At 41.0% G+C, this 23,453-nt stretch overlaps 1 protein-coding gene across 3 annotated transcripts in view; it reads left to right on the forward strand.

The window, feature by feature from the left end:
- The window catches only part of abcc9 (ATP-binding cassette, sub-family C (CFTR/MRP), member 9), a 40,850-nt gene extending 18,046 nt beyond the window's left edge, over positions 1-22,804 (forward strand). The window contains exons 19-41 of one of the 3 annotated variants that reach the window (XR_005892876.1): positions 3,582-3,683; positions 3,780-3,864; positions 3,996-4,076; positions 5,526-5,663; positions 5,806-5,931; positions 6,024-6,123; positions 6,309-6,382; positions 6,646-6,858; positions 7,108-7,262; positions 7,368-7,437; positions 7,652-7,809; positions 8,109-8,201; positions 9,096-9,198; positions 9,357-9,470; positions 10,138-10,258; positions 11,710-11,840; positions 13,141-13,219; positions 15,648-15,756; positions 17,235-17,338; positions 17,451-17,584; positions 17,941-18,003; positions 18,719-19,029; positions 19,373-19,512. Coding sequence is in view for 2 of the 3 variants with exons in the window: in XM_041029999.1 (XP_040885933.1) it covers positions 89-127; positions 3,582-3,683; positions 3,780-3,864; positions 3,996-4,076; positions 5,526-5,663; positions 5,806-5,931; positions 6,024-6,123; positions 6,309-6,382; positions 6,646-6,858; positions 7,108-7,262; positions 7,368-7,437; positions 7,652-7,809; positions 8,109-8,201; positions 9,096-9,198; positions 9,357-9,470; positions 10,138-10,258; positions 11,710-11,840; positions 13,141-13,219; positions 15,648-15,756; positions 17,235-17,338; positions 17,451-17,584; positions 17,941-18,003; positions 19,373-19,510 (2,530 nt within the window). In the remaining variant the exon portion in view is untranslated. Of the gene's footprint in view, positions 1-88; positions 128-3,581; positions 3,684-3,779; positions 3,865-3,995; positions 4,077-5,525; positions 5,664-5,805; positions 5,932-6,023; positions 6,124-6,308; positions 6,383-6,645; positions 6,859-7,107; positions 7,263-7,367; positions 7,438-7,651; positions 7,810-8,108; positions 8,202-9,095; positions 9,199-9,356; positions 9,471-10,137; positions 10,259-11,709; positions 11,841-13,140; positions 13,220-15,647; positions 15,757-17,234; positions 17,339-17,450; positions 17,585-17,940; positions 18,004-18,718; positions 19,030-19,372 lie in introns of all 3 variants that reach the window. The other 2 variants (XM_041029999.1, XM_041030000.1) reach the window with 2 other exon arrangements.
- The last annotated feature ends 649 nt before the right edge of the window (positions 22,805-23,453 follow it).

A 23,453-nucleotide genomic window follows, 5' to 3' on the forward strand; every position in this document is an offset into this window, starting at 1 on the left:
CTGTGTATATGTGCATGTGAGCACATCTGTGCTCACATGTGTGTGTCTGGTTTCTGTTTCTTCACCTCCTGCCTTCTTACCATATCAGGCTGCCTGATTGTGAGATGGTCCACGAGGGGAACATAAGGTACTTTCTCTCTGGTCTCTTCTTTCTGAATCATTCACACTGACAGACTAAATGCATTGAGCAGTGTGATGAAACGTCCGTTAGCTCAGTTCAGTTTCAGAGCTTTGAAACTCATTTGGTTTGTTCACCAGTGTCACATTCTCTCTGTGTAGGCCTCAACAGTCAGCAAAAGATTTATCAGTCGTGTAGCGTGGGAGTACGCCCACATGTTTACATGAGTTCTCACACATTGACCAAATGGTCAATGTGGCCAGTAAGTGATGCTAATATAAACATCTACAGTATGTCACATAGCATTCACCAGTCATATACTGTCCATACTAACACTGGGAAAACACAGTGTTGAAGGATAGGTCATTTCTGGTTTCTGACTTCTCAGTCGGTGGAGATAATTCTGCCTTTGTGTTGATAAACTCCAAAGAGTTAGGAGACTGGGATCGTGCCTGTGTTCAGTAACCATTTTATTTTTGGGTTTGTCATTTTATGGCTTGTGCAAAAAAAAAAAAAAGGTACTTGTTAGCTCGAGGAGTCTTACAGTAAACTGTTATTTCAACATGTAGATCCACTTCACTTTGAAAGACGGTCATTCTGATACTGTTGAAACTGTTTATACTGTGAACTCTGTGACATCTTGAAAACTATACAACCAAATTTTGTCCACTTTAAACCTAAGTACCTAAATTTTTACATGAAAATCACCAAATCAGTGTTCAGCAGGACCCTTGAGGCGACTGAAAAGTGGGGGCCCACCACGTTTATGGGTACTGATTGTGGCCCCCGAAGTTGTGCATCATTGTGTTTGTAAATGAAGCTTAAATCAGCCACATAAAGACCTACTGAATATACATAATCCTTTAACCCAGGGTATCAGTATCACACACACACACACACACCCCCTGGTGCTCTTATGAGACATCATTGTCGAAGAAGCCACAAAACCTAATTATCACAGACAGACAATGACTGCATCACTTACATGGCTCTTCATTTCTGGGTGGGAAGGTTAATTTAATTAACAGTTGGCAGGCTAACATCATGTCTTCATTGTCTGGGGTCTGGCATGAAAACACTTCGGTCTCTTCCATTTTTTTTTGGTTTCTTTCTCTGTCTTTCTTCCTCCCTCCATTTTCTGTTCCCATGTTCGCTGCGTCTCTTTCAACAGAAGCGTGTTGTTGCTCGTAGCTGTTCTCTCTCTCTCTCTCTTATCTGTCAAACACAAGTATACACACAGCTGATTGTAGTAGACTCATTCTAACACACTGACGTGATCTTGACAGTTGGTCAGAGACAGAGGAGTCTGACGAGGACATCAGGAGGTATACGTTCTTCTCCCCGTCTCCTGCCTCCCGTTTCAGATCTGAAGTGACCCTTTGACCCCCCATTCACCTTTCCTCCTTTTGTTCTCATCTGTTTAACTTCCATTTTTCATATTTACTCAGAAGAAAGTACAGTTTTCCACTGCACTCAAAAGGATTTCCTGCAGTGACTCCGGCTGTGTTGTTCATGAACACATACATATGATCTGCATCTGTTTTTGTAACAGTTGTGGTTTTCCTGATCTTTTTTAGTGTATGTTTTGATTTTATTTTGCCTTCTGTGTATTTATTTTTGCTATGTGTTGCTAATACCAAATATAAATGTACTATCAAATCTTTTATGTAGCACCTTTTTTTTAATTTCACCTCTGAGGTCAGAGCAGGCAATTTAAACAAGATAAAACAGACAAAATAAAAAGCAGTAATAAAACAGTAGTTCAGGAGTCCTGCTTTGATAAATCTTTGTGCTAAAGCAGGATCATGTTAATATGTGTGTGTTCAGAAACAACAGCATTCAGAGTGTACTGTCTTCTGTTCATCTTGTTGCTCTTCTCCCATTGAGACAATCATTGGTTTTGTGCTACTTGATCCTGGAGTGGTTTGTGCTTTTAATGCTGGGAGTCATTACTTAAACAAACAAACAAGCACTCAAACATGCTCTGCTAATATAGATTTCCTTTTATTCATCCACACTCAGTATCTTTATTTATGGTGACGGTGGCAGATTTATACTGATTTACAAGTCCTCAGTTTGTGTCTGGAGGATGAAATACATACAGAAATTATGCAGCATATGCTCAGAGAATATCTATTTAGCAATGTCTAGATTCCTCCTCTGTGTCTGTGTGATATCTGTGACAGTTTGCTTCCAAAAAAAGAGTTTATGTGTTGTATGCTCTACATGCACATGTATCTGTTACAGTGTACTCTATGTCTGTAATCATCAGCTCAAATGTACAACAATCCTTTAATGATAATTTCATTAAGTGGTTTGACGTGTTTTTTGTCTAAGTGACAGAGAATCAGACAAGAAACTCTGGATTAAACAGAAAAGTCATCAAGTATGTTTGAGCAGAAAAGGACACATAACTCTGTAAAAGTTTACGCCATTACCAAACTGTCTTAAACTCTTTGTTTATGAGGGATAAAAAAAGCTCATCTGGTTTGCTCTCAGATCAGACTCCCAGCAGACAGTTGCTACAGTTGTTGTCCTTTTTGATGTTTTTATTTATGTTTGTGTTGTCGTAGCTGGTGTTATTATTGGTGTTACCGTAGCTGCCGTTGTTGATGATTTGCAGCTCATCATTAACCCGATCCATGATCCATATTTATCTCTCATATCTGACAAAATATTTTTCACGTTGCTGTGGAGTTTGGCAGCTTTCATTTCATAATCTCCCCTCTCCTCCTCCTGTTCTCAGTGTTCGGATGCTGCTTCATAAAGCTGACTGGAGCAGGAGAACTGATCTGATATTAGCTTTCCTCCTAAACAGTTCTTTGGCACAATTGTCAAAATAAATCAAGAGGTGTACGTAGTGGACACTAAGAGAAATTACTGCTGAATTTGTAAAAGTTAAAGTCTGGCTCCTGAAATATTTAGGGATGTGGGTGATTTGTGGAAATGCTGAAAGATAACAGCACATAAAAACTGCTAACAATAATATTTACCACCAGTTTAACAACATGCATGTGGTGGTAGAAAGTTTTTAGCCTTGAAAATACAAATCTTTGCATTTAATTGACTCAGACTTGCATTTTAATGTGTTTGTGTAATTCTATTACACAATATATTATATAAATATATATGTAAAACAATTCAACTGTGACTCTGACGTTAGGCAAAAGAAGGAACAGGTACTAGCTCTTAAAAGCAGATACCATCTTGTGAAATTCTTCTTTCACCTGAAGTTAAAACTGTTTCAAAATTAAAGGATCATTCAGAAATTCTGTTGCTTCACTTCAGACATATTAAATGCTGTGTAAATAAAGAAAACATATTTATTAAATGAACTATCTTGCGAACAAAGTAAACTAACCAGTGACAGTGGATCAGTGCTCCTGCTTTTCAGCTTTATGAATACAGGACTTATAGTTCTTACTTGGTATCTGTTTGCCTCTGTTTCCCATGATACATCCAGCAAGAACAGATACTCTGTGGCCTACGCTGCCCAGAAGTCCTGGCTGCTCAACGCTACAGTGGAGGAAAACATCACCTTTGGCAGCCCTTTCAATAAACAGAGGTAAAAAACCCCCCACTGCGCTCAGTAGGAAGACAATGAAATCTTCTCTGATCCAAAGCTTGTCTGTGATAATTGTGTTTATTTTGTGTTTCTAAGGTATAAAGCAGTGATTGACGCCTGCTCTCTGCAGCCAGACATTGACCTGTTGCCTTTTGGAGACCAAACTGAGATTGGGGAGAGGGTATGCACATGTTTATCGCTAAAAATATTTATTATTACTTCATAGTGAGAGAGTAAATGAAACTGTAGTATATTTTTACTTATTTTTGTTACTGTACTGACAGTTTCTCTCTGTGCATTGTGGTGGTTCAGGGCATCAACCTGAGTGGAGGCCAGGGACAGAGAATCTGTGTGGCCAGAGCTCTCTACCAGAACACCAACATCGTCTTCTTGGTAGGCTAACTCACATTCTGTTATTTTCTTTTCATGTTGGAAGGAAGGACTCTTCAGTCATAATAAGGGTGTTTATACTGTGGGCAATTTGCTGATTTCTATGACCCCTTAAATATTCCTGAGCGTAGCAGTACCAAGCCTTTCTTTACTGAATTAGTTATAGGCACAACCTCAGCCTACATTTCTTTATGATGGATTGTATCACGCAGCTCTGTGATACAACACGTTGGCCGTAGGGATAAGGAGGTGCCTGTTTCTTGCTCCGATCTCTCCGAGCTGTGCTGTCATGTGTTTATCTTTCTGAGTAGTTTCATGTTGCCATCACAAGTTTTAATTGGTTATCAGGCATACACTCCACATTAAAATCTCTCAGTGGCATTCTTTCACACACTCATCACACTTTGTAATGTCTACGCTGGTAAAACGGTGTCATTTGTAAAACTGTGATGTATAATAAGGAGGGAATGTTTTCTTTAATTAACATTATTTCACTCTGAAAGTACAGCTGCGTGTGCTTTCCATATGTGATCTCAGGACTGGAATACATGCGTCATACACAGTCATCGTAAAACACATCAAATAATCATAACACAGGCTCCATTAACATGCTATAGAACACACACCACAGCACCAACCCACCCAGTGAGACAGGCATTAATGGAACAAAGCAGATTTACAACATTTGGCAGACACTGTTGTGCAGAGGAACGTATCATGGTGCTTAGTGTTCATGAAGAAGTCAACATGATTGAGTAACACGAATATAAACGTTTAGCAGGAATCACATTGTCCCAGTGGTGTAGAACAGTTATGCTTAGACCTGGAGATATTTTTTTCCCCATGATTTAAAAATGTTTCTGTGACAAAATGAAAAATAAGCAGGTAAACGGACTAACGGCCACCTCAGACTTGGCGGCATTTCTCCACCTGCGCACAACCGGAAACTGTTGGACCCGAGTCACTGCCGACCTGAACCATTCTCCCGTCTTCTTCCGACAACTTGACCCCAACTTGCCACCACTCACCTCTCCGTCAGAGTGCGACAGGTGTCTCCACTTATCTCAAACAATGGCGGAGCTGAAGGGACGGATCCCCGCACTAAACCGGATCAGGGAGGATGAACGGTTCTTCGACTCCATGGTCGCAGCGGGTTCTGCTGCTGTCGGCCCAGCTGAAGAGGACCTGAATCACACAATCCCGGTCGACCAACACCCGTCAGGGTTCCGCTGGCTGCTCCAGGGAGCTGAACCGAAGAAACCGGTTACCTCCACTCCAGCACAGTGGCCGTCGTCCATAGTCCCTAAGAACAGCCGCTCTGCCACAGGCCCTGCACACAGCTCTGTCTCAGCCTCCCCATAGCAAGGGGTTAACAAGAGTCACACACATGCCTAAACTGCCCCCCTAAGAAACTTGCCTGATTTCTTGTTTTCTCTCTGTCATGTCTCACAGGACGATCCGTTCTCAGCGTTGGACATCCACCTCAGTGATCACCTGATGCAGGAAGGAATCCTCAAATTCCTGCAGGATGATAAACGGACTGTGGTCCTGGTCACCCACAAACTGCAGTACCTGATACATGCAGACTGGGTAGGAACCTCAAACTGACATAACAGTACAGGAGTTCACTGTATTTTACTGTGATCTTCACCTTTTTACACACAAGTGCTAGTTTATCATCCAGTTCATGACTATGTGTCACGTGTTATTTTAATGTTCTCTGTGTGTGAAGATCATAGCAATGAAGGACGGCTCCATCCTGAGGGAGGGAACCCTGAAAGACATTCAGACCCATGATGTACAGCTTTATGATCACTGGAAAACCCTGATGAACAGGCAGGACCAGGAGCTGGAGAAGGTAACGTGACACAGTTCCACCTCTGGATATAAACAACTGCAGCTCCTCTGAATCTGTTGATCTTAATGAAAGTTCTAATGTAATGTTTCTAGGACATACAGCAGGACAGTCAAACAACATTAGAGAGGAAAACACTGAGGAGAGCTTTCTACTCCAGAGAGGCCAAGAACCAAATAGATGATGAGGATGAAGGTGACTGATCTCTGCTTCTCCTCAGTTGTCAGTGTTTCCTGGTCCTTTTCCAATTTTACATTTTATATATTTCCTCCGTTACAAAGAATTGAATGAGAGGATTCAAGGCTCTGTCTCTCAGTGGTGGCGATGTCAAACTGTTTGCTTTAATTGTTTTGTCACTAATCTGATTTTCCTTTCATCAGAGGAAGAAGTGGAGGAGGAAGATGATGACAACTTGTCCATGACCACGAACAGACGATCAAAAATCCCATGGAAGGTAATCTGTCGTCTCTGCAGCTGCACACATCTGTCTCACAAACAGCCCACTTCCCAAAAAAAGAAAGATCAATCACAAATAATGAACCCGAACTTATGTCTTAAATTTGCTTGTTTTTTTTCTGCACAACAGACAAAATTCATATATATAAAATAAAAATGAAAAAATTCTAGCAAATCCTTTTATTTTGAGGGGATGTAACTAGATTTTGAAAAACTCAGCTTATCCATCCATCTGTGACTTTGACTGCTCCTTCATCCCAGGTGTGCTGGTGTTACCTGTCCTCTGGCGGTTTCTTCATGGTCTTCCTGATGGTGTCCTCTAAACTCCTCAAACACTCTGTCATTGTTGCCATTGACTACTGTTTGGCTCTCTGGACGTCCTCCAAAATCAGTGTTTCCAATGGAACTGTGCCCAATGGAACCAGCCTGGCTGACATCAGCAGCAGTAACACCACGCTCACCAACGACAACAAGGTACAGGATGACTTCATGGGTTTTTACAATTTACCAATATAATAATCAATATTATTTAACAATAATATTGATGTATACAGTGTATATAAATAAATACATCATAGTGACAGACTACAGGATATTTGAGAAGCAGAAAGAAATTATCTGATTTCTTTTTCTACTAAAATGCATAAAGTAGCTCCGGATTTTCTGACGTTTTGCTCTTGTTTTTACACTGTGTGTGTGTGTGTGTGTGTGTGTGACCCACAGAATGATTCCTACTACCTGCCGGTGTTTATTATCCTGTGTGCAGCTGGAATCACTTTATGCCTCATCACCTCTCTCACTGTGGAGTTTCTGGGTCTCTCTGCAGCCACCAACCTGCACCACAACCTGCTCAACAAGATCATCCACGCTCCCATCAGGTACACAAACACACACAACCGTAAACTCGGAAAGTGGGTTACAAAGCCTTTGTTCGAATGGCAGAGCTAGAAGAGACATCAGAAATGTTTTACCTGTGCCCTCAGGTTCTTCGACATCACTCCCCTGGGACAGATCCTCAACAGATTCTCAGCTGATACAAACATCATCGACCAGGTAAATCGATGAATGAAAGATCATTTACATGACAAGCTGAGGATTAGAGAGCTGTGACACTGAACAGAGGCCCTGTGATTATCCCACATAATTGTCTTATTATGTTGTTGCACAGAAAAGAATCTCTTTTTTTGCAGTATTAGCTATGTTGCTGTTATCTGTAAACTGAAGGAAGAAACCAAACATGACTCAATCTTCCTTCATTGTCTTTTAGCATATTCCTCCCACACTGGAGTCTTTGACGAGATCCACGTTGCTGTGTTTGTCAGCCATCGGGGTCATATGCTCCATCACTCCCATTTTTCTGATTGCCTTGATTCCCCTGGCGGCCGCCTTTTACTTCATCCAGAAATACTTCCGCGTGGCCTCCAAGTGAGTCTGCGTTTGGAGTTTTTGTAGATTTTGTATTTAAGCAAAACTGAAAATGTGATTGATTGCAGTGAACGGCATCATCTTGGTGCAGTAGCAAGAAACTTTTTGAATTGATGGGCACATTAAAATCAGTTCAAATCAGAGCATTCTTCCTTTGTATAAACCAAAAATAAAGAGAAAATTGGAAATAAACTCTCATACATCAATACTCTCTCTCTCTCTCTCTCTCTCTCTCTCTGTCTCTCTCTCTCTCTCTCTGTCTCTCTCTCTCTCTGTCTCTCTCTCTCTCTCTCTCTCAGGGACCTCCAGGACCTTGATGACTCCACACAGCTTCCTTTGCTCTGCCACTTTTCTGAGACCGCCGAAGGTCTTACCACCATAAGAGCATTCAGGTACAACTGGGGATGATTTAAACTTCTCCTATAATTCATAGTCCTGACCAGTGCAGCACTCCACTCACTCACTCCTTCACCCTCTGCTCTCTTCCCTCTTCTTGCTGATGTGGATTCACTCCTGGGAAGGTTCTGCTGGTAGAGGAGGGAGGTCCTGAACCATAGCTGTGTCACTCCTACACTGACAGCAGCAGTAATAAATAAGCATTTATTTTTAATACGATTATAATGAGGTTAGCGGTAACTTCTCTCAGTAGTGGTTGTGGCTGTGATGGAGTCAGTAGCAGTAACATCAGTGTTGGTAGTTGTGGTTTTACTTATAACTGTAGTGACAGAAGCTTTAGTTCCAGTTCATGTTGTAGTATCTGCTTGTATTTCTGTCTTCACCCTCTTTCCCATCGTCGGTTTAATCCAACATTAAACAGCTCTCACGCTTTTTTTCTCCTCTCTTCCCTGAGGACTTCCTCTTCCTCACACACACACATACACACACACACACAAATATACAAACACTGAGAGACTCACACACACATATAAGCTCACATCATGCACACACACACAGAAACAGTGAATCTGTTGAGACAGATTCTTGGCAATCACAGGACAGTTCCCATTATCATTACCCACTGGTCTCCCTCCAAACCGAGTCTGGTTTAGATGCCAGTGATTTACTGCTGAACTCAGACGATGACGACGAACAAGACAAGAACTGTTTTATTCTATTTTATTCTTTTAGCTGAAATTTTGTCCTTTTTTCTTCTGCAGACTTTGCACTTTATTTCTTACGACACCTACAACTCCATTTCATCAGATACAAACAGTGAATTTTTAAGTTATATATAGTTAAGTTGCACAAGTTGTATTGTGTATCTGATGTGTGTATAAATGTTTCAGACATGAAGCTCGGTTTAAACAGCGAATGCTGGAGCTGACAGACACCAATAACACAGCCTACCTGTTTCTGTCTGCCGCCAATCGCTGGCTGGAGGTCCGAACGGTGAGCAACGATTTTATGAAAATCAGTTACGCTTGGTTTACCTGCTGACCACCCTGTTTACCAACATGTGGTCAGCCTTTAGCCATAAACGTGCATTCTGATTCTGAGTTGTGTTCTCTGAGTAAACATGTCTTCGTCTTCTCGCCGTCTGTGTGCAGGACTACCTGGGAGCAGTGATTGTGCTCGCCGCAGCAGGAGCCTCCATATGGAGTTTTCGTTTTGGTCTGCCCTCTGGAGGCCTGGTGGGCCTCGGACTCACCTACGCTCTCACTGTGCGTTTGCTCTCATAAGGTTTTCTGGTCAGATGTACAGTCAGGCTGTTTTCACTTTCTTTCTACCTGCTAAAGTGCTGTGAGTTTACTGCTCATAACGTTAATTATTCCTTTTCTACATCTCATATTTAATAATTGTCCCTCTCCATCGATCAACTTGATAGAGAGTCTCTTTCTGTCATTTTTTTATATCAAACTTTTTAGTTAAATCTGAACTTGCGTGTATTAACGTTAAAGTTTAGTCTTATGTTTCATAAGATGCTGAGAGAAGAAGTATTGACTGTATGAGTAGACACAATCATGTGTTTGCACCTGGGCAGGTCTGTAGCTCCCTGAGCTGTAGAACAAAGTATTAACCTGAAATTCGTCAGCTGCTGTGTAATGTGGCAGTGCAGCCTAGTGGTCAGAGATGCTATCCTGTCAGCTCTTGTAAGTTTGGGACCCTGCGACCAGCCAGTATGTCTTCATGGCTCCTGTAACTTTAAGCTGCTGTTTACTTATTGGGTTGAAAGGTACATACACAATGTACAGAGAGGGGAAGGAAAGGGAGGCATTAGAAGTCAGCTCATTTGATCCCCTACGGAGTTACTGTGGCCATGGTTTACTCGTAAGAGCATTATCTTGATTCTGAAAACATGGACCAGTCTTTCTTTATGTCTCTGTGTAGGTCACCAACTACCTGAACTGGGTTGTGAGGAACCTGGCAGACCTGGAGGTCCAGATGTCAGCGGTGAAGAAGGTCAACAGCTTCCTCAGCACAGAGTCGGAGAACTACGAGGGATCTATGGGTAAGTTCTTCTTATCAAGCTGAGCAAAAACGTCAACATGACCTGATCTGATGATAAACCAGCTATAGTTGTAACTGTACAGTGTGTGTGTGTGTGTGTGATGTGAGTGAGTTCATGCACGTGTGTGTTTGTGTGTGTAACCTTTGTAACAGTTTCATCTTTTGCTTAACAGTCCAGAAGCTGTGTTTTGGTTTTATGGGATGTGCTGTTGCTATGTTGAAACGCAAATGCCGCTGGACTCTTTTCCCGGCAGGACAGATAACAAAGCATAGAGACTTTTGATTATTTAACTTAACTGAGGTTACTAATATCTAACCAATCTAACCGAACCAAACCTTTTCAAACCTTGAACAAAAAAGGAAAATCCTTCAGTGATTTGCCAAAGGGCTGTTCACCAGGGCAGAGCAGCTATTTCAGGAAACATAATAAAAACAATTCCTGAGCTTGAAAAATGGCTGGAAGAAACAAAGAAGGTGAAGGAGTGAAAAGGATCCAAGAAAGAAAAAGAGAGAACAGCCATTTTTCTGGATTCTAATAAAATATTAGAGCAGGAGTAAAAGTGGAGTCAAGGATCAGGTTTTCCATGTCACTGCCATATAAGTGTCACATACATATTTTTCTTGTTAACCTTCCCTCTAAACTTTTACAGTAAATGACCCATGAAACCATAAAACAATCCCAAAACCCCTGAGTGACAGAGAGCAGAAATATTTTTCCTCTCTGACATCATGGAAGCTTCCAGCGAATTGATAAAAGTAAAAAATCCTCCAAAGTTAGGGAGGAACAGATCAAACATAGCCTGCAGTAGAACCATGCCATTTCTATGTGTGTGATGTTTGTTTTCAGTGTAGTAATACGAATAATGTGCTGTGTAAGCACCACGTAACCAGGGAGTACTTCTCAGCCTCGTAAACAGTTGTTCTGTATAGTGTTGTTCTGCATGAACACACTGTGTGCACACTGGTACAGTCTCTCCTTTGGATAATCCTGCTGTCTACTGTCTGAATGTATTAAATTACAGATTACAGGACTCTCTAAACATCTTAAATCACATTTTAAAAACTTTGGTCACTCATTGTTGCCAAAGTAAACGAGAGAATTAGTTGTGATACAGATTTAAATGGTCCAGCCCTGTGTGTAAGTTATAAAACTGTGGGGCTGATGTCAGTAAAGAATCTGAGCAGCGCTTTCATAGGGAAGCTGTACCACTGTATATCTGCAGTGTTATGACTTGGTCTATATGGTCTATACACTCCTGTTTACACCATCCAGCACTGTAACATAGACAACTGGCAAGCAGTTAGTGGTCTGTTTTCTGTTGCAGTGGTCTCACACTGCAGGCAGCATTTTCCACTGTTTTCTGTTCCAGTGTCTTTCCGGGTGAGTGAGAGTTAAAATCAGACTGAGAGAAAAAAGAAAAAAAAACCCCTCCTGTGTTTCTCTCCCTCCAGACACCTCTCAGGTGCCTGAGAACTGGCCCCAGGACGGCGAGATAAAGATCCAGGACCTGTGTGTGCGCTACGATCCCATGCTCAAACCAGTGCTCAAACACGTCAACGCCTACATCGAACCAGGCCAGAAGGTAATTAACGTGGTGCTGTGAAGAGAGCGGAGCAGTGTGTGGTAGAGGGGGACACTTACACCTATAACATGTGCTATAACTTCTGCTGTTCTTCAGTGTTTTAACATTCCTTCAGATGTTTGTTTGAGCTCCTATTTTTTTATGTTGAGCCGAAACTTTTCACCGAATCATGGAACAATGATAATATGAGCTACCACATACTGCACATACATACAAACAGTACTGGGCTTTCTCTTCTGTGGTGACCAAGTGGAGTTAAACTAGCAGTGTTGTATTGAAGCAGCTGTAGATAACAGGTAATTCACACACTGTTGCTGAGAGACAAGGACCTCACATCACACTGAAATGACGAAACAGTGATGAGTGTTATGTTCTCAAGAGACTCAGGAGAGAGACAGAGGGAGCTCGACAAACTTAAGGATTATGAAAGAACAATAGCGAGGCGATTAAAGGGGAAAGTTGACGAATTAATAACAAACTTAAAGCTGCACCTTTGTTCGTGTTTAGGAGTTTGAATAATTTCAGTCCCGAGAAAAAAAATGAATCTTACTTGTCACAGTGGAGTTTAATGAATCTCTGTGTAAAAGTTCATCACAGTTTGTTCCGTTAGTAAGAACATTTTGTTCTTTATTCTTTGCTTAATTTACCAGATCGAGCCTCACTCCAACTCACCCTGGTCACTGTCGGTTTCCCAGTTTGTTCTTTGCATGGAGGAGTCCATCACCGTGTGCTTTGTTTTGTGCTGTATTTACTTGTGAAAGTATGAGTCAAAATTAAAAGACTAAAATAACACAAAACTCCTTATCAATACACTGAAGAATATTTCCACTGCTCTTTATGAATGTTTTTATCTCTTTTAGGAAAAACATACAGCACTGCCAAGTTACAGCGCTGTGCTTCTAGTCCTCACAAAACATGAAGATAGGCAGCACGTGAAATGTTTTTGTTTTCTTTTATACTCTGAGAAATGTGTCCCGTGGGGGGCTTTAATGATAAATTATGTACAGTGATTGTTATGCAGCAGGTCTACATTAAAATAAACTTCATTTGTTTCGTCACTGTTTTTTTCAGAGCTTGTATTATTAAAATTAACAAGTACAGTCTGGAATGTCAAAGGCTAATGTGAGAAGACTGTGAGTTTCTGTTTGGATGTGGACTTTTCCTTTGAAGTCACAGCCACATGCCTCCATTAAACTGTGAACTGACACTGAACTGACCAAACCCCGTCACACAGGTGTCTCATGTCTCACAGCAGTGTCACCGTGAAGCTCATTCACTGTCTCTCTCTTCTTCCTGTTAGGTGGGAATCTGTGGTCGCACGGGCAGCGGGAAGTCTTCTCTGTCGCTGGCCTTTTTCAACATGGTGGACATTTTCGAAGGTGGGTCTGTTTCCTGTTACACTGTCCACACAGAGAGACAGAGATCACAGCTCTCTTCCTGCAGTCTCTCTCATCTTTTTCCTCGTCTTGGTTGAATATGTTTATGTCTCATTAAAGAGTCTAAAGATAATCTCCTGTCTGTTTGGGGACATTGACTTGACCCTGACAAAAAAAACAGCACAACTCTGTTGGTCCAGTGTTTGACTTCCATGCTCATGTTCTTTCTTGGCCATTTCCTCTGATCTACTGACAAGATCAAGACGATGTACTTAAGCATATAGTCTTCTAAGACAAGTGGGTACTTACACCTTCTGTAAGGATTTAATAGATCATAATGTGATAGTTTAAAGAAAAAAACAGTACAGACAGACTAACAGACCCTAACACACAGACTTCATGAGGTCATAATAATTGAAAAGACGGGGAACAGACGTCTGACTTTTTTTTGGAGTTTTCTTATAAAGCAAGTTATTTTTCGTGGTTTTGGTCTTAAATCTTACATCTCAGCCTGTCCAGGCAAACAAACAGAAAATCTGTTCAGCAGTGCTCGATCCCCAGATTTTCTTAAAGTGTAAACATAAAATAAACTTTTGAGAAGTATGGTTTAGGAGTGACTTGGTTGTTCAGTGGTTTTAACATCTTCAGGGAGCAGGGAGGGAGGTCAGGAATCAGCAGGGAGGGAATTCTGGGAAAACTGCTCTTATATTTATAAACACTAGAAGCAACAGAACTGATTGGATGAGACAGAGTTATTTATATTAGTTCTACTCAGGTATGGTGATGGATCTGACAATGCGTGTATTGTTTATTCCTGCTGCGTGTAGCCCTTTTAACTCAGAGCATAATTACCCTTTTAGTTTACAGTTCCTTTCTAAAGTCTAAAGTACTAATCATAAACCTTTTCAGCTCGCAGACCAAACTGTGTAAATCTGATCTCTGTGAGTTCCTCACACTCACTGAAGCACATGACAGATGTGGCCCATTCATGTGTTCAATCCACAAAGTGTTTAGTTTCTCACCTGTACATTAAGAAACATTAGGCTGAAATGTTTATTCTCCAGTGGTGACTCACTGCAACTTCCTTCAGCCTGGCTTTACAGGCTTTTTCAACCTGTTTGGTGTTTTTTTTTTTTTTCTTCCCCATATCATGTCCACTTTTAAATGATCCAATCTCATTAAACTGCTCCAAAGGCTTCAACTGCTTTTGACATATTTTATCAGCAAAGGGGGAATAAAGATGGCACAAGCCATCTCACAGCTGCAAACCTTCAATCTTACGATGATTTCAATTAGATGATGCAAAAGATCAGAACAATAAAATCTATTAGAATTTGCTACAGTGGTTCTCAGTTTGACTTCAGGATACCCCGAGGGTTTGCAAGATAAATGTGAGGAGTCACAAAATAATAAATAGAAAATAAGAAGGAAAGAAACATATTTCTGTTTATTTTTCTAACTTTTATGTGAACTTTTCTTTTTTATTGTCAAATACTGGGAAGTTTTATGCCTTTTTTATGAATGTTTTAATTGCAGAGACAAAATGAACATAGAGAACTTAGTAAAACAGTACTGGAGGTAAATTACTCTGCCCTCTGAAGACAGTCTGCGTCATCTCTAAACATCCACCATCCAGCCTGTATTATGGCAGTGTTTGTTAATGTTGGAGGAAATGTTTATTTAACTGTTCCTCTTTGCATTTCAGGTCTTTTTAAACACTCGTGTGGGCATCTCTAAATGAGAATGAGTCATTTTTGTTCTCCTTGTGTCTTGAAGCACATTCTTCCATCAGAGAAGTGAAATAAAGGCATGACAACAAAACGTGACCCACTTTCTTGCAGCCATTTTCAGGCTCGGAGTCATATTTCTTCGAGACGGCAGCCGTTAACTCTTAAAACTGTCTTTTTTATTTATTGGATTTTGAAAGCAAGTCGTAATCGTATCATTCTGTTTGTACTCTGGACGAAGAAGACCAGTTCTAGACAGATTATTCGGACGAGGATGAGATTACACAGTCACTTTTTCCATTCACACACACACACACAGCTGTGCAGACATTTCATTTAACTGTAAATTAAGACATTTGTGTCAGCAGCATTTCCTTATAAAGCAGTGAAATAAAACCCGAGCAGCGTCTGGGTGATGGCTCTCCTGAGTGAACTGACAGGAACATTCTTGATTTCATACGTTGTCATAAACAGAACAAAAAAAAATATTTATTCAGTTTGAGTAACTTTTAATTTTTAATTTTAAGCTGCTTTCCTCTGTCATAAAACTTTGAGTTTTCTGATGGTTTGCTGTGTAAATTACAGGCCACCGTAGCTCACAGGGAACATTCTTTGAGTTTTAATTGGTGGAAGCTCAGATTGTTGTACGTGTGCTGCTGTTGTTGGAAAGCTGAGATGTGAGCATGTGTTTGTTGGTTTTGCAGGGAAGATCATCATCGATGGGATCGACATCTGCAAGCTTCCACTGCCGACTCTCAGGTCGCGACTCTCCATCATCCTCCAGGATCCAGTGTTATTCAGTGGATCAATAAGGTGCACAAACACACACACTCAAACAAAGCTTCAGTGTAAGTATACCCCAGGAACACACCTCACTTTCTTGTGCACTGAGCGACAAAGGTTAAGCAGGTTCTGATGCGAGAGCTTTGGTTCTCTGAAGGAACCACAGCTGGACGCCACACTGTTGAATTAACCACACTCATCTCTGGGAAATATAAAGTGCAGAAACACCACATCACGGGCTCACAGCCAGACAGATAAAGACAAAGCAAAACAAAAAACTTGGCTTCATCTGACACGTGGCAAAATGAAGCCAAACCCAAACTGCAGCAACAAGTGAATAAATAACTGAGAGAAAAATCCGTTTCAGCCTGAATCTTTTGTCCTGAAAGCCGTTTGTCACGTGACGACACGAAGTCCCAGCTGTGGGGTTAGTGGTTGAAAACACAGTGGGAACTCTGGCTGGGACCTAATCTGACTTTGGTCACAGACGTCATGGGCTGAGGAGGTCGTTTGAGGGATGAAAGACCCTGCGTCGTTCTCTGCCTCCTTCTCCTCCTTTGTCATACACACTCACAACCTCTGTGTGTTTATGTTAACAGATGATACAGTGACTCTGTTTGTTATAAAAGACAAAGAGCATGTGCTATTTGTTTGGACAGATATGCAGCTCGAGATAATTATATGTGTGTGTGAGAGACGGAGATTGTGTGGGTCCTGGCGTTTCCAGCGGCTCTTGTTTACGTGAACGTAAGCCCGGGGTGAATGGTCGACAGTAACTGTTTCACACTGTTATCTTAGATGTAGCCGTTATGTTCCGACGCTGTTTGACTCGCTCTGACTCTGCCACACACACACTCGGTGATAACACTCAGCTGATTTGTCACATCACGGTTATTTCTGCAGCTATTTCTCAAAGTCTCACAGAAAACCAGCAGGAATCAAGTGTTTCGTTAGCCCTTCACAGCAGTAACATTAATAACCTCTCCGTATGACAAATGGACTAAAAGAAAACTACGCAGGAACATTTTTTCATTATTTATCTGTTATTTATTTCATCTACTTCTGGTCTGTTATCTCAGTTTTTCCCAGTTCACAATGTCAAGTAGATCAGTTGCATCATTTAATGTATTATCGGTTGGATACTCAGCATCTGATAATTTCTTAGAGCTCGACAGAAATAAATCAGATATGTTTTATTTGGTTTGTTTCAGTCTCGGCGTCGTGTCTGCAGCTATCGACCCTGCAGCCAGAAACTCTGACGACTGTTAAATCATGTTTCCTCCAGCTCAGAATCTCTGAAAATATTAGGAATTTTCCTTTTTCTTCTGTTTATCTGTTGAAAGTCATTTGCATTTTTCTTTCATCCTGTTTGGGTTATTTGAATTTTATGTGCTCAGAGTGAAGCCAAGACAGGATTTCTCACCTTAACTTTAGACACTGTTATCTTTATTCCTTCCTGTACAATAAAGATAGGTGAGCCCAGAGTAAAGGATGTCGTCTTGTTGCAGGTTTAATCTTGATCCAGAGAGGACGTGCACTGATGACCGACTGTGGGAAGCACTGGAGATCGCTCAGCTGAAGAACATGGTGAAGGCGCTGCCTGGAGGTCTAGGTACTCGAACACGTGTCCTCAGCTGAAGATAATTCGTTTTATGGCGCTGCCATTCCACAGTTTCCTGCAGGAGTCAGTTAGTGATTTAATACTTCTGCGTGTTTGTGTTCAGATGCGGTCGTGACTGAAGGCGGTGAGAACTTCAGTGTCGGTCAGAGGCAGCTCTTCTGTTTGGCCAGAGCTTTTGTCAGAAAGAGCAGCATCCTCATCATGGATGAAGCCACAGCATCTATAGACATGGCTACGGTGTGTACCTCTGTGTGTACCTCTGTGTGTGTGTGTGTTATATCAGATGATGTGCACTTCTCAGTGATTTTCTTATGTTTGTGTGTTCTCATCCTGTTTACTAATTCACTTTTAGAAATAAACAGAAATCCTCTGTTTAAAGTACAGATTCAAAAAAAATCTTTCCATCATAAATAAAATCCATAATATAACACAACATTTAAAACATGGCTTGACCCACAGTATATTTTTGTATAACCCCTGAACCTCCTTTGGAAACATACCTGTACCTGAAATCAGTCTCATGATTCCCATCCCAGATATAATTATCACCTTTTATATGATGTTAATGCTGTTTTCTCTTTGTTTCCTCGCAGGAGAATATCTTACAGAAAGTGGTGATGACTGCATTTGCAGACAGAACGGTCGTTACCATCGCAGTAAGTGTCCGTCTGTTCTCCCGTTGATTTTATTATCAAAGACGCACCAAAGCAGATGCAAACCACGGCTTTTATTCAGTTTCCACTCCTAAACTTATCTGAGGCTCGAGGTTTGTTCAGTGCTGATAGATGCAGTTATATGGCTCTTTTGCTTTGGGCTCTATGTGCATCTATCACATGATATTCTCCTGGAGGATGCCTCATGCATCCTTCTCCCGTATCTTTTCCTCGTAAGTTTCTCACTAACTATTTTTCCATATTTAACACAGTTAATGTTCCAGATGTATCTGCTTTCCTTTTTTCTGACTTTTGTGATTCTGTCTTGTCCTGTTTGTTTGCTCTTTCTCCTCCCACTTTCTTTTTCTACCCTTCTTGATCATTTCTTTCTTTCATCCACCTTTTCACCCACACATCATTTTCCATCTTTCTTTTTCCTGCAATACTTTCCCTTTCTTCTTCTCATTCAATCTAACGTGTTTTCTTCTTATCATCATCTCTTTTACTTTTATTTTTTAACTTCCCGTTTTCTTTTTATTTTCTTTGCGTTTCCTTTCTTTCATTTTTAATTCCTCCCATTCTTCCCCTCCCCTTTCATTCACCTTTTTTTCTGTGCTCTCACTTTCCTGTCCTTCCACACTTTACTCCCTCTCTCTCTCTCCGTTTCCTCTCATCCCCTGCCCCTGTCCTCCTTTCTGTGCCGTTGTCCTGCCACCAGCACCGTGTGTCCTCTATCTTGGACGCCGGGCAGGTGTTGGTCTTCTCGTCAGGGATCTTGGTGGAAAGTGACTCGGGTCCCAACCTGCTAGCACAGGAGGAGAGCCTCTTCAGTGTGCTAGTGAGGACTCACAAGTAGACCCGGATCAGCACAGACCACTTTGGCTCAGCTCCACTCTCCTCTGTCTTTTCTCTTCCTTCCATTTTTCTACCTGTTTCTGTTTTATTTTGTTTTTTTCTACTTTTCTTGGCTGAGTCAGAGCCGGAGTCTGAGTCTGGGTCTGCTGAAGCCTTACTGCCACTGACAGCCTGGTTGGTACCAAAAAAAAATGCTGCATGCTGTATTCTAGGTGTTTCATATACATGCAGTGCAATTTGGCCACAGCCTGCAGAGCAGTGACATCATTTACTGTGTAAATTAAATTTAAAATGACCTGCAGTGTTTTCAGGATTAGATTAGAGCACGTTAAACTTCCCCTCTGCTCGTCATCATGCCACTGGTTTAAGGTTAAGTTTGTGGTGCTAGAGAAAACACACAGATTTTTCCTTTTCTGCAGTGATTCAGTCTGTTTGCAGGAGTTGAAAGTTGCATCACTGGACGAAAACATGTTCCACAAGCTAATTGTCTTTGTGTCCCCGTCCTCTGTTTCTCCAGCACCGTGTCCACACCATCCTGACAGCTGATCTGGTCATCGTGATGAAGCGAGGGAACATTCTGGAATATGACAAACCTGAGACTCTCCTGGAGCAGGAGGACGGGATGTTTGCCTCGTTCGTCAAAGCTGACATGTAGACACACGGACAGTCAGCGTTCGGATCAGCGCTCGTTCAGATCAGTTGGTTGATCTTCTCCTTTTGTTTTTGTTTTTTAACTTTGGATTTTTTTTTTTTTTTTTTATGTGGACAGGACTCTGTGACACTGAAACACTCCAGTGAAGCCAAAAACACAGTGTTTTTCTTATGGAGAAGCTTCTCTGTGTGTTCAGTAGATGGAAAAACATCCAGAAACACCATCAGTCACTGGTTAGTGTGGTTTTACAGGTCACACTCGAAACATTCACTCAGTTTAAAACTGCCTATTTAAGATATATCATGTCTACACACCTTTCATTATACCACTGATAGACTGGGCATCGAGTCCATCAGTTGGTTCGTCCAGTTTTCACAGCGACTCTGTGGAAATTCAGCACAAACACACCTGCAAGTTGTTCACTGAACTAAAGGCCGGAATAATTTTATGCTCTGGGATCAGCAACATTTCTGCAACCAGTATGAAGAGTGAAAAGCTCAAAGTTACCATGGAAATAGTAAAGATAAAAATAAATATTTCTGCGTTCCTAGAACGATCATGAGTGATCAAATATCTGCGAGCCACAGACAGAGAGGACGGGAAGTTGGAGACAGATTGCTGGTTTTGGTCTTTTTGTGGGATTTTTGTGGGCAGTAAGAAACATGCAGCCTTATCCAGCATATTAAAACAGAAGTGTTTTGAGGCAGTGTAAATAACATGAAGTGTACAGACCTTTGACGCTCACTGTGTCTGTGGCCTCGTTTAGCATTTATACAGCAGAGTTGAATAGTTTTAGATTGAGCTGTAAGGATCTTTTTATATTGATAGAATTTCAAAAGTCTTTAATTATCTTGTGTAAAAAAATATTTGTTACCTTCTTTTCGATTATTCGCCACCTGTATCAGTTTATACTCTTTATCACTTGTATTATGCAATAACACTGACGGGAGAAACCTGTTTTTAAAGTTACTGAATGTGGGCTTTGGCCAGTGTTTCTCTGAGCTGCATGTATCGATGCACGGTGCAAACTCTGTCACTGTAAAGGATTTTAAATCTTTATATTTTAGACCCTGGTGGAGTTTGTTCTACAGTTTAATGTTAAGTTCTGCTATAGAAGTAAAGCTGATAGATCCGATGTTACTGCTGTGTTCAGGCCTGATCCGCTCCGGCAGTTTTCGACATGTCGGATTCAGATTTCAGTTCAGAGTCAGATGTTTGGGGAAGGACAGGGTGAGACGTCTTTGCTACAACGTGAAGCCGTCATGCTCAAATCCAAGCAGGTAATTGCAGGGTCGATTATCCTGGTGCTTCTTGTTCTGTTCCATCCTCTTCACAACAGATTAGACAGAGGAATTCTCCGTCGCCGGATTTGCTGCCAACTTTTCTGCCTGTTGTGGAAAATCCAAAGAGGAGACGTCAGATCTTACTTAGTCCTCATTCCTTTGCAACTTTTTCCAGTTTTTGATGAAACATGACGTCAGTGTGACAGAGACTGAAACATCTTTGACGCAACAGCAGAACTCCCACGGTCGGAGGACGGAGGAGGCAACACGTCGTTGCCAACTTTGGTGGAAAGAAGGTGAAAGTATCAGAAACAAAATGAAAACTTTGCACGGCCACACAGGAAACGGTTTCAGAACAGATGTAGTTTCACTGATCACTGTACTTCGCACAGTGTTTATGATAAAGAACATTTCAGTTCAGGATGAGCTGTGAAAGAACGACGTGCACTTTATTATAATCTGTACCTGACTTTGTGCACCGACTTCAAAAGCAGTTCAGATCAGTAAAAAGTGGATTTTGTTTCTGGTACATGACCACACACACACACACACACACTTGTTCTATCAGTTGTATTTCTATGCCTACACTAGTACAAACACTGTAGGGTGTCACGGCTCGGCGTGAGGCCGGTGGACCCGCTGTCTGTCTGTGGTCATGCTTTGCTGAATTTATTATCGTCGGGGACAATAGACACCGAACACAAGCTCCCATCACAGTGAGAGACTGAGTGATCGCTCACGAACAGCTCACAGTTTGAGCTTCTCGGGAGTGGTGCTATTGTCCCTTTGTATTATTGTGTATTGATTATAGTTACTTTGCTTTTAAATGAGACTGTAAAATGACTGTACTGTACAGACTGAACACGGTTCCTTTGCCAGGATTTCAGCATCTTTTTTTAAAAACACATTTTATTCCCAGATGTTTTATTCTCAGATTCCAGCTCTGTGGTTTTTCCATTCTTACACTGTGTGTGTGTGTGTCATATGCTACACACACACACACACACACACACGATGTGAGCGTGTTGGGGTTATTCTAAGACTCGTGCCACTTGTTGATCACAAGCATCAATCAAGAACTTTATTTCTTGATTAATTGATTGAGCATGGAAGCAGACGAGAACCTGTTTAACTCCGGCTTCGGATTCTACGTCTTTCTCTCGTTCATGGTTCTGTTTTTCAGTTTTTTTCCATTTCTTTTTTACTCGTTCATCTTTTGTCTCTGCAGTTTCTCCAAGTTCTCCTTCTCCGTCTCCTTCTCCTCCGTTAATGACTGAGAGTTCTTCCTCTTCTTTGATTCAGCCGCCTGTTTTTCTGCCCTTGGCTGCGAGTAGGTTTCATAAATCTTTTGTGTTTAGTTTTAACGCACGTTTGTGCGTGTATGTGCGTGTGTGCGTACGGATGTGCTTCCATGCAGCGTTTGTGCTTGTGTCTGTGCATTCACCAGCCAGAACCTGCAGAGTGCTGCCTTGCTAATTCTTTGTCTCTGAGTGTGCCAGTGCAAAAACAGACGAAAAGGAAAAAGATGGAAAGACGATTTATTTTCTTTTATACTGTTTTAGGACAAAGAGAAGAGAGATTTGATTTAATGAAAAGCAGGACACGTGTCAGTGTTGACAAGTGATTTTTCTTCTGCAGTTATTTAAAGCTTAAAGCAGCTGTGTGTTCTCTCTTAAACCTCATGTGAACCGAGACGTCTTTCCCATGTTTAGTTTTGGGAAACAAACCAACGTAAAGAGACTTTAAGTTTCATACTTTAAATACAGCACAGGTGGAAATGTGGGTTCGTTTCCATCCAATTTGAATGGATCACAGAGCGAACACATGATCAGAGCTATGCACTCAGTTTTCTCTGGACTTTGACTGTTAAAGTAAAAGCAACTTTAAAAAAATTAATTTTCATCAGTACAGGTTTAGGTTTATTTTTAAATTTCTAAATGTCTGTAAATGTACATTCAGTAAGTAGAAGCCTGTTTATCCGAGAATTTAACATATACACATGGCAAAGTATTATTCTGTGTGCCTCTTTTTTTTTTTTTTTTTTTTTTTTTTACACTTGATATGATAATAAACTGTTTCTGAGTGAAGCTTTTTCTCATTAAAGCTGAAGTGTGTGACCCCCAACGCCACAGCTGACACACTATAAATTGCTAAATGGCGCCCCCTGGTGACCAAGTCTCAAATTGCTAAATATAAATTTATAATTTAAAACCCGATCAAGTTTATATCAGGAAATGTTTAAAAGGGTTTTTTTGTTTTTTTTTTTTATCCCTAAAGAAGTCTTTCATTTCTTTTTATGAATGTTGTTATTTTAAAGTACATTTGGAGGCTTCTCTTCATTTACTGTAAATCTGCTCTGTTTTATCCTCCAATGGTTTAGATCCAAAACAGAAAGTGTAGCATATTTCACACCAAAGTTGATGTATGTTTGAAATGAGACTCTGAAACTCTGAAATGAGAACTAGACAATAATGAACTTTATTTAGTGTACCTAACTTAGTGTGTAAAACAACTGAAATTGATTTAAATTTATGATTAAGGGTTTAACCAGTGGTCGAACTCAGGGGACAAAACTTGAATCTAATATGCACTGACTGATACGCGATTTAAGTATTCTAAAGACTTTTTCGGGTCGTGGTCGGTTTGATTCGGTTACGCGCGTT

The sequence above is a fragment of the Toxotes jaculatrix genome, chromosome 22 (genome assembly GCF_017976425.1).
Source record: "Toxotes jaculatrix isolate fToxJac2 chromosome 22, fToxJac2.pri, whole genome shotgun sequence".
Lineage (NCBI taxonomy): Eukaryota > Metazoa > Chordata > Actinopteri > Toxotidae > Toxotes > Toxotes jaculatrix.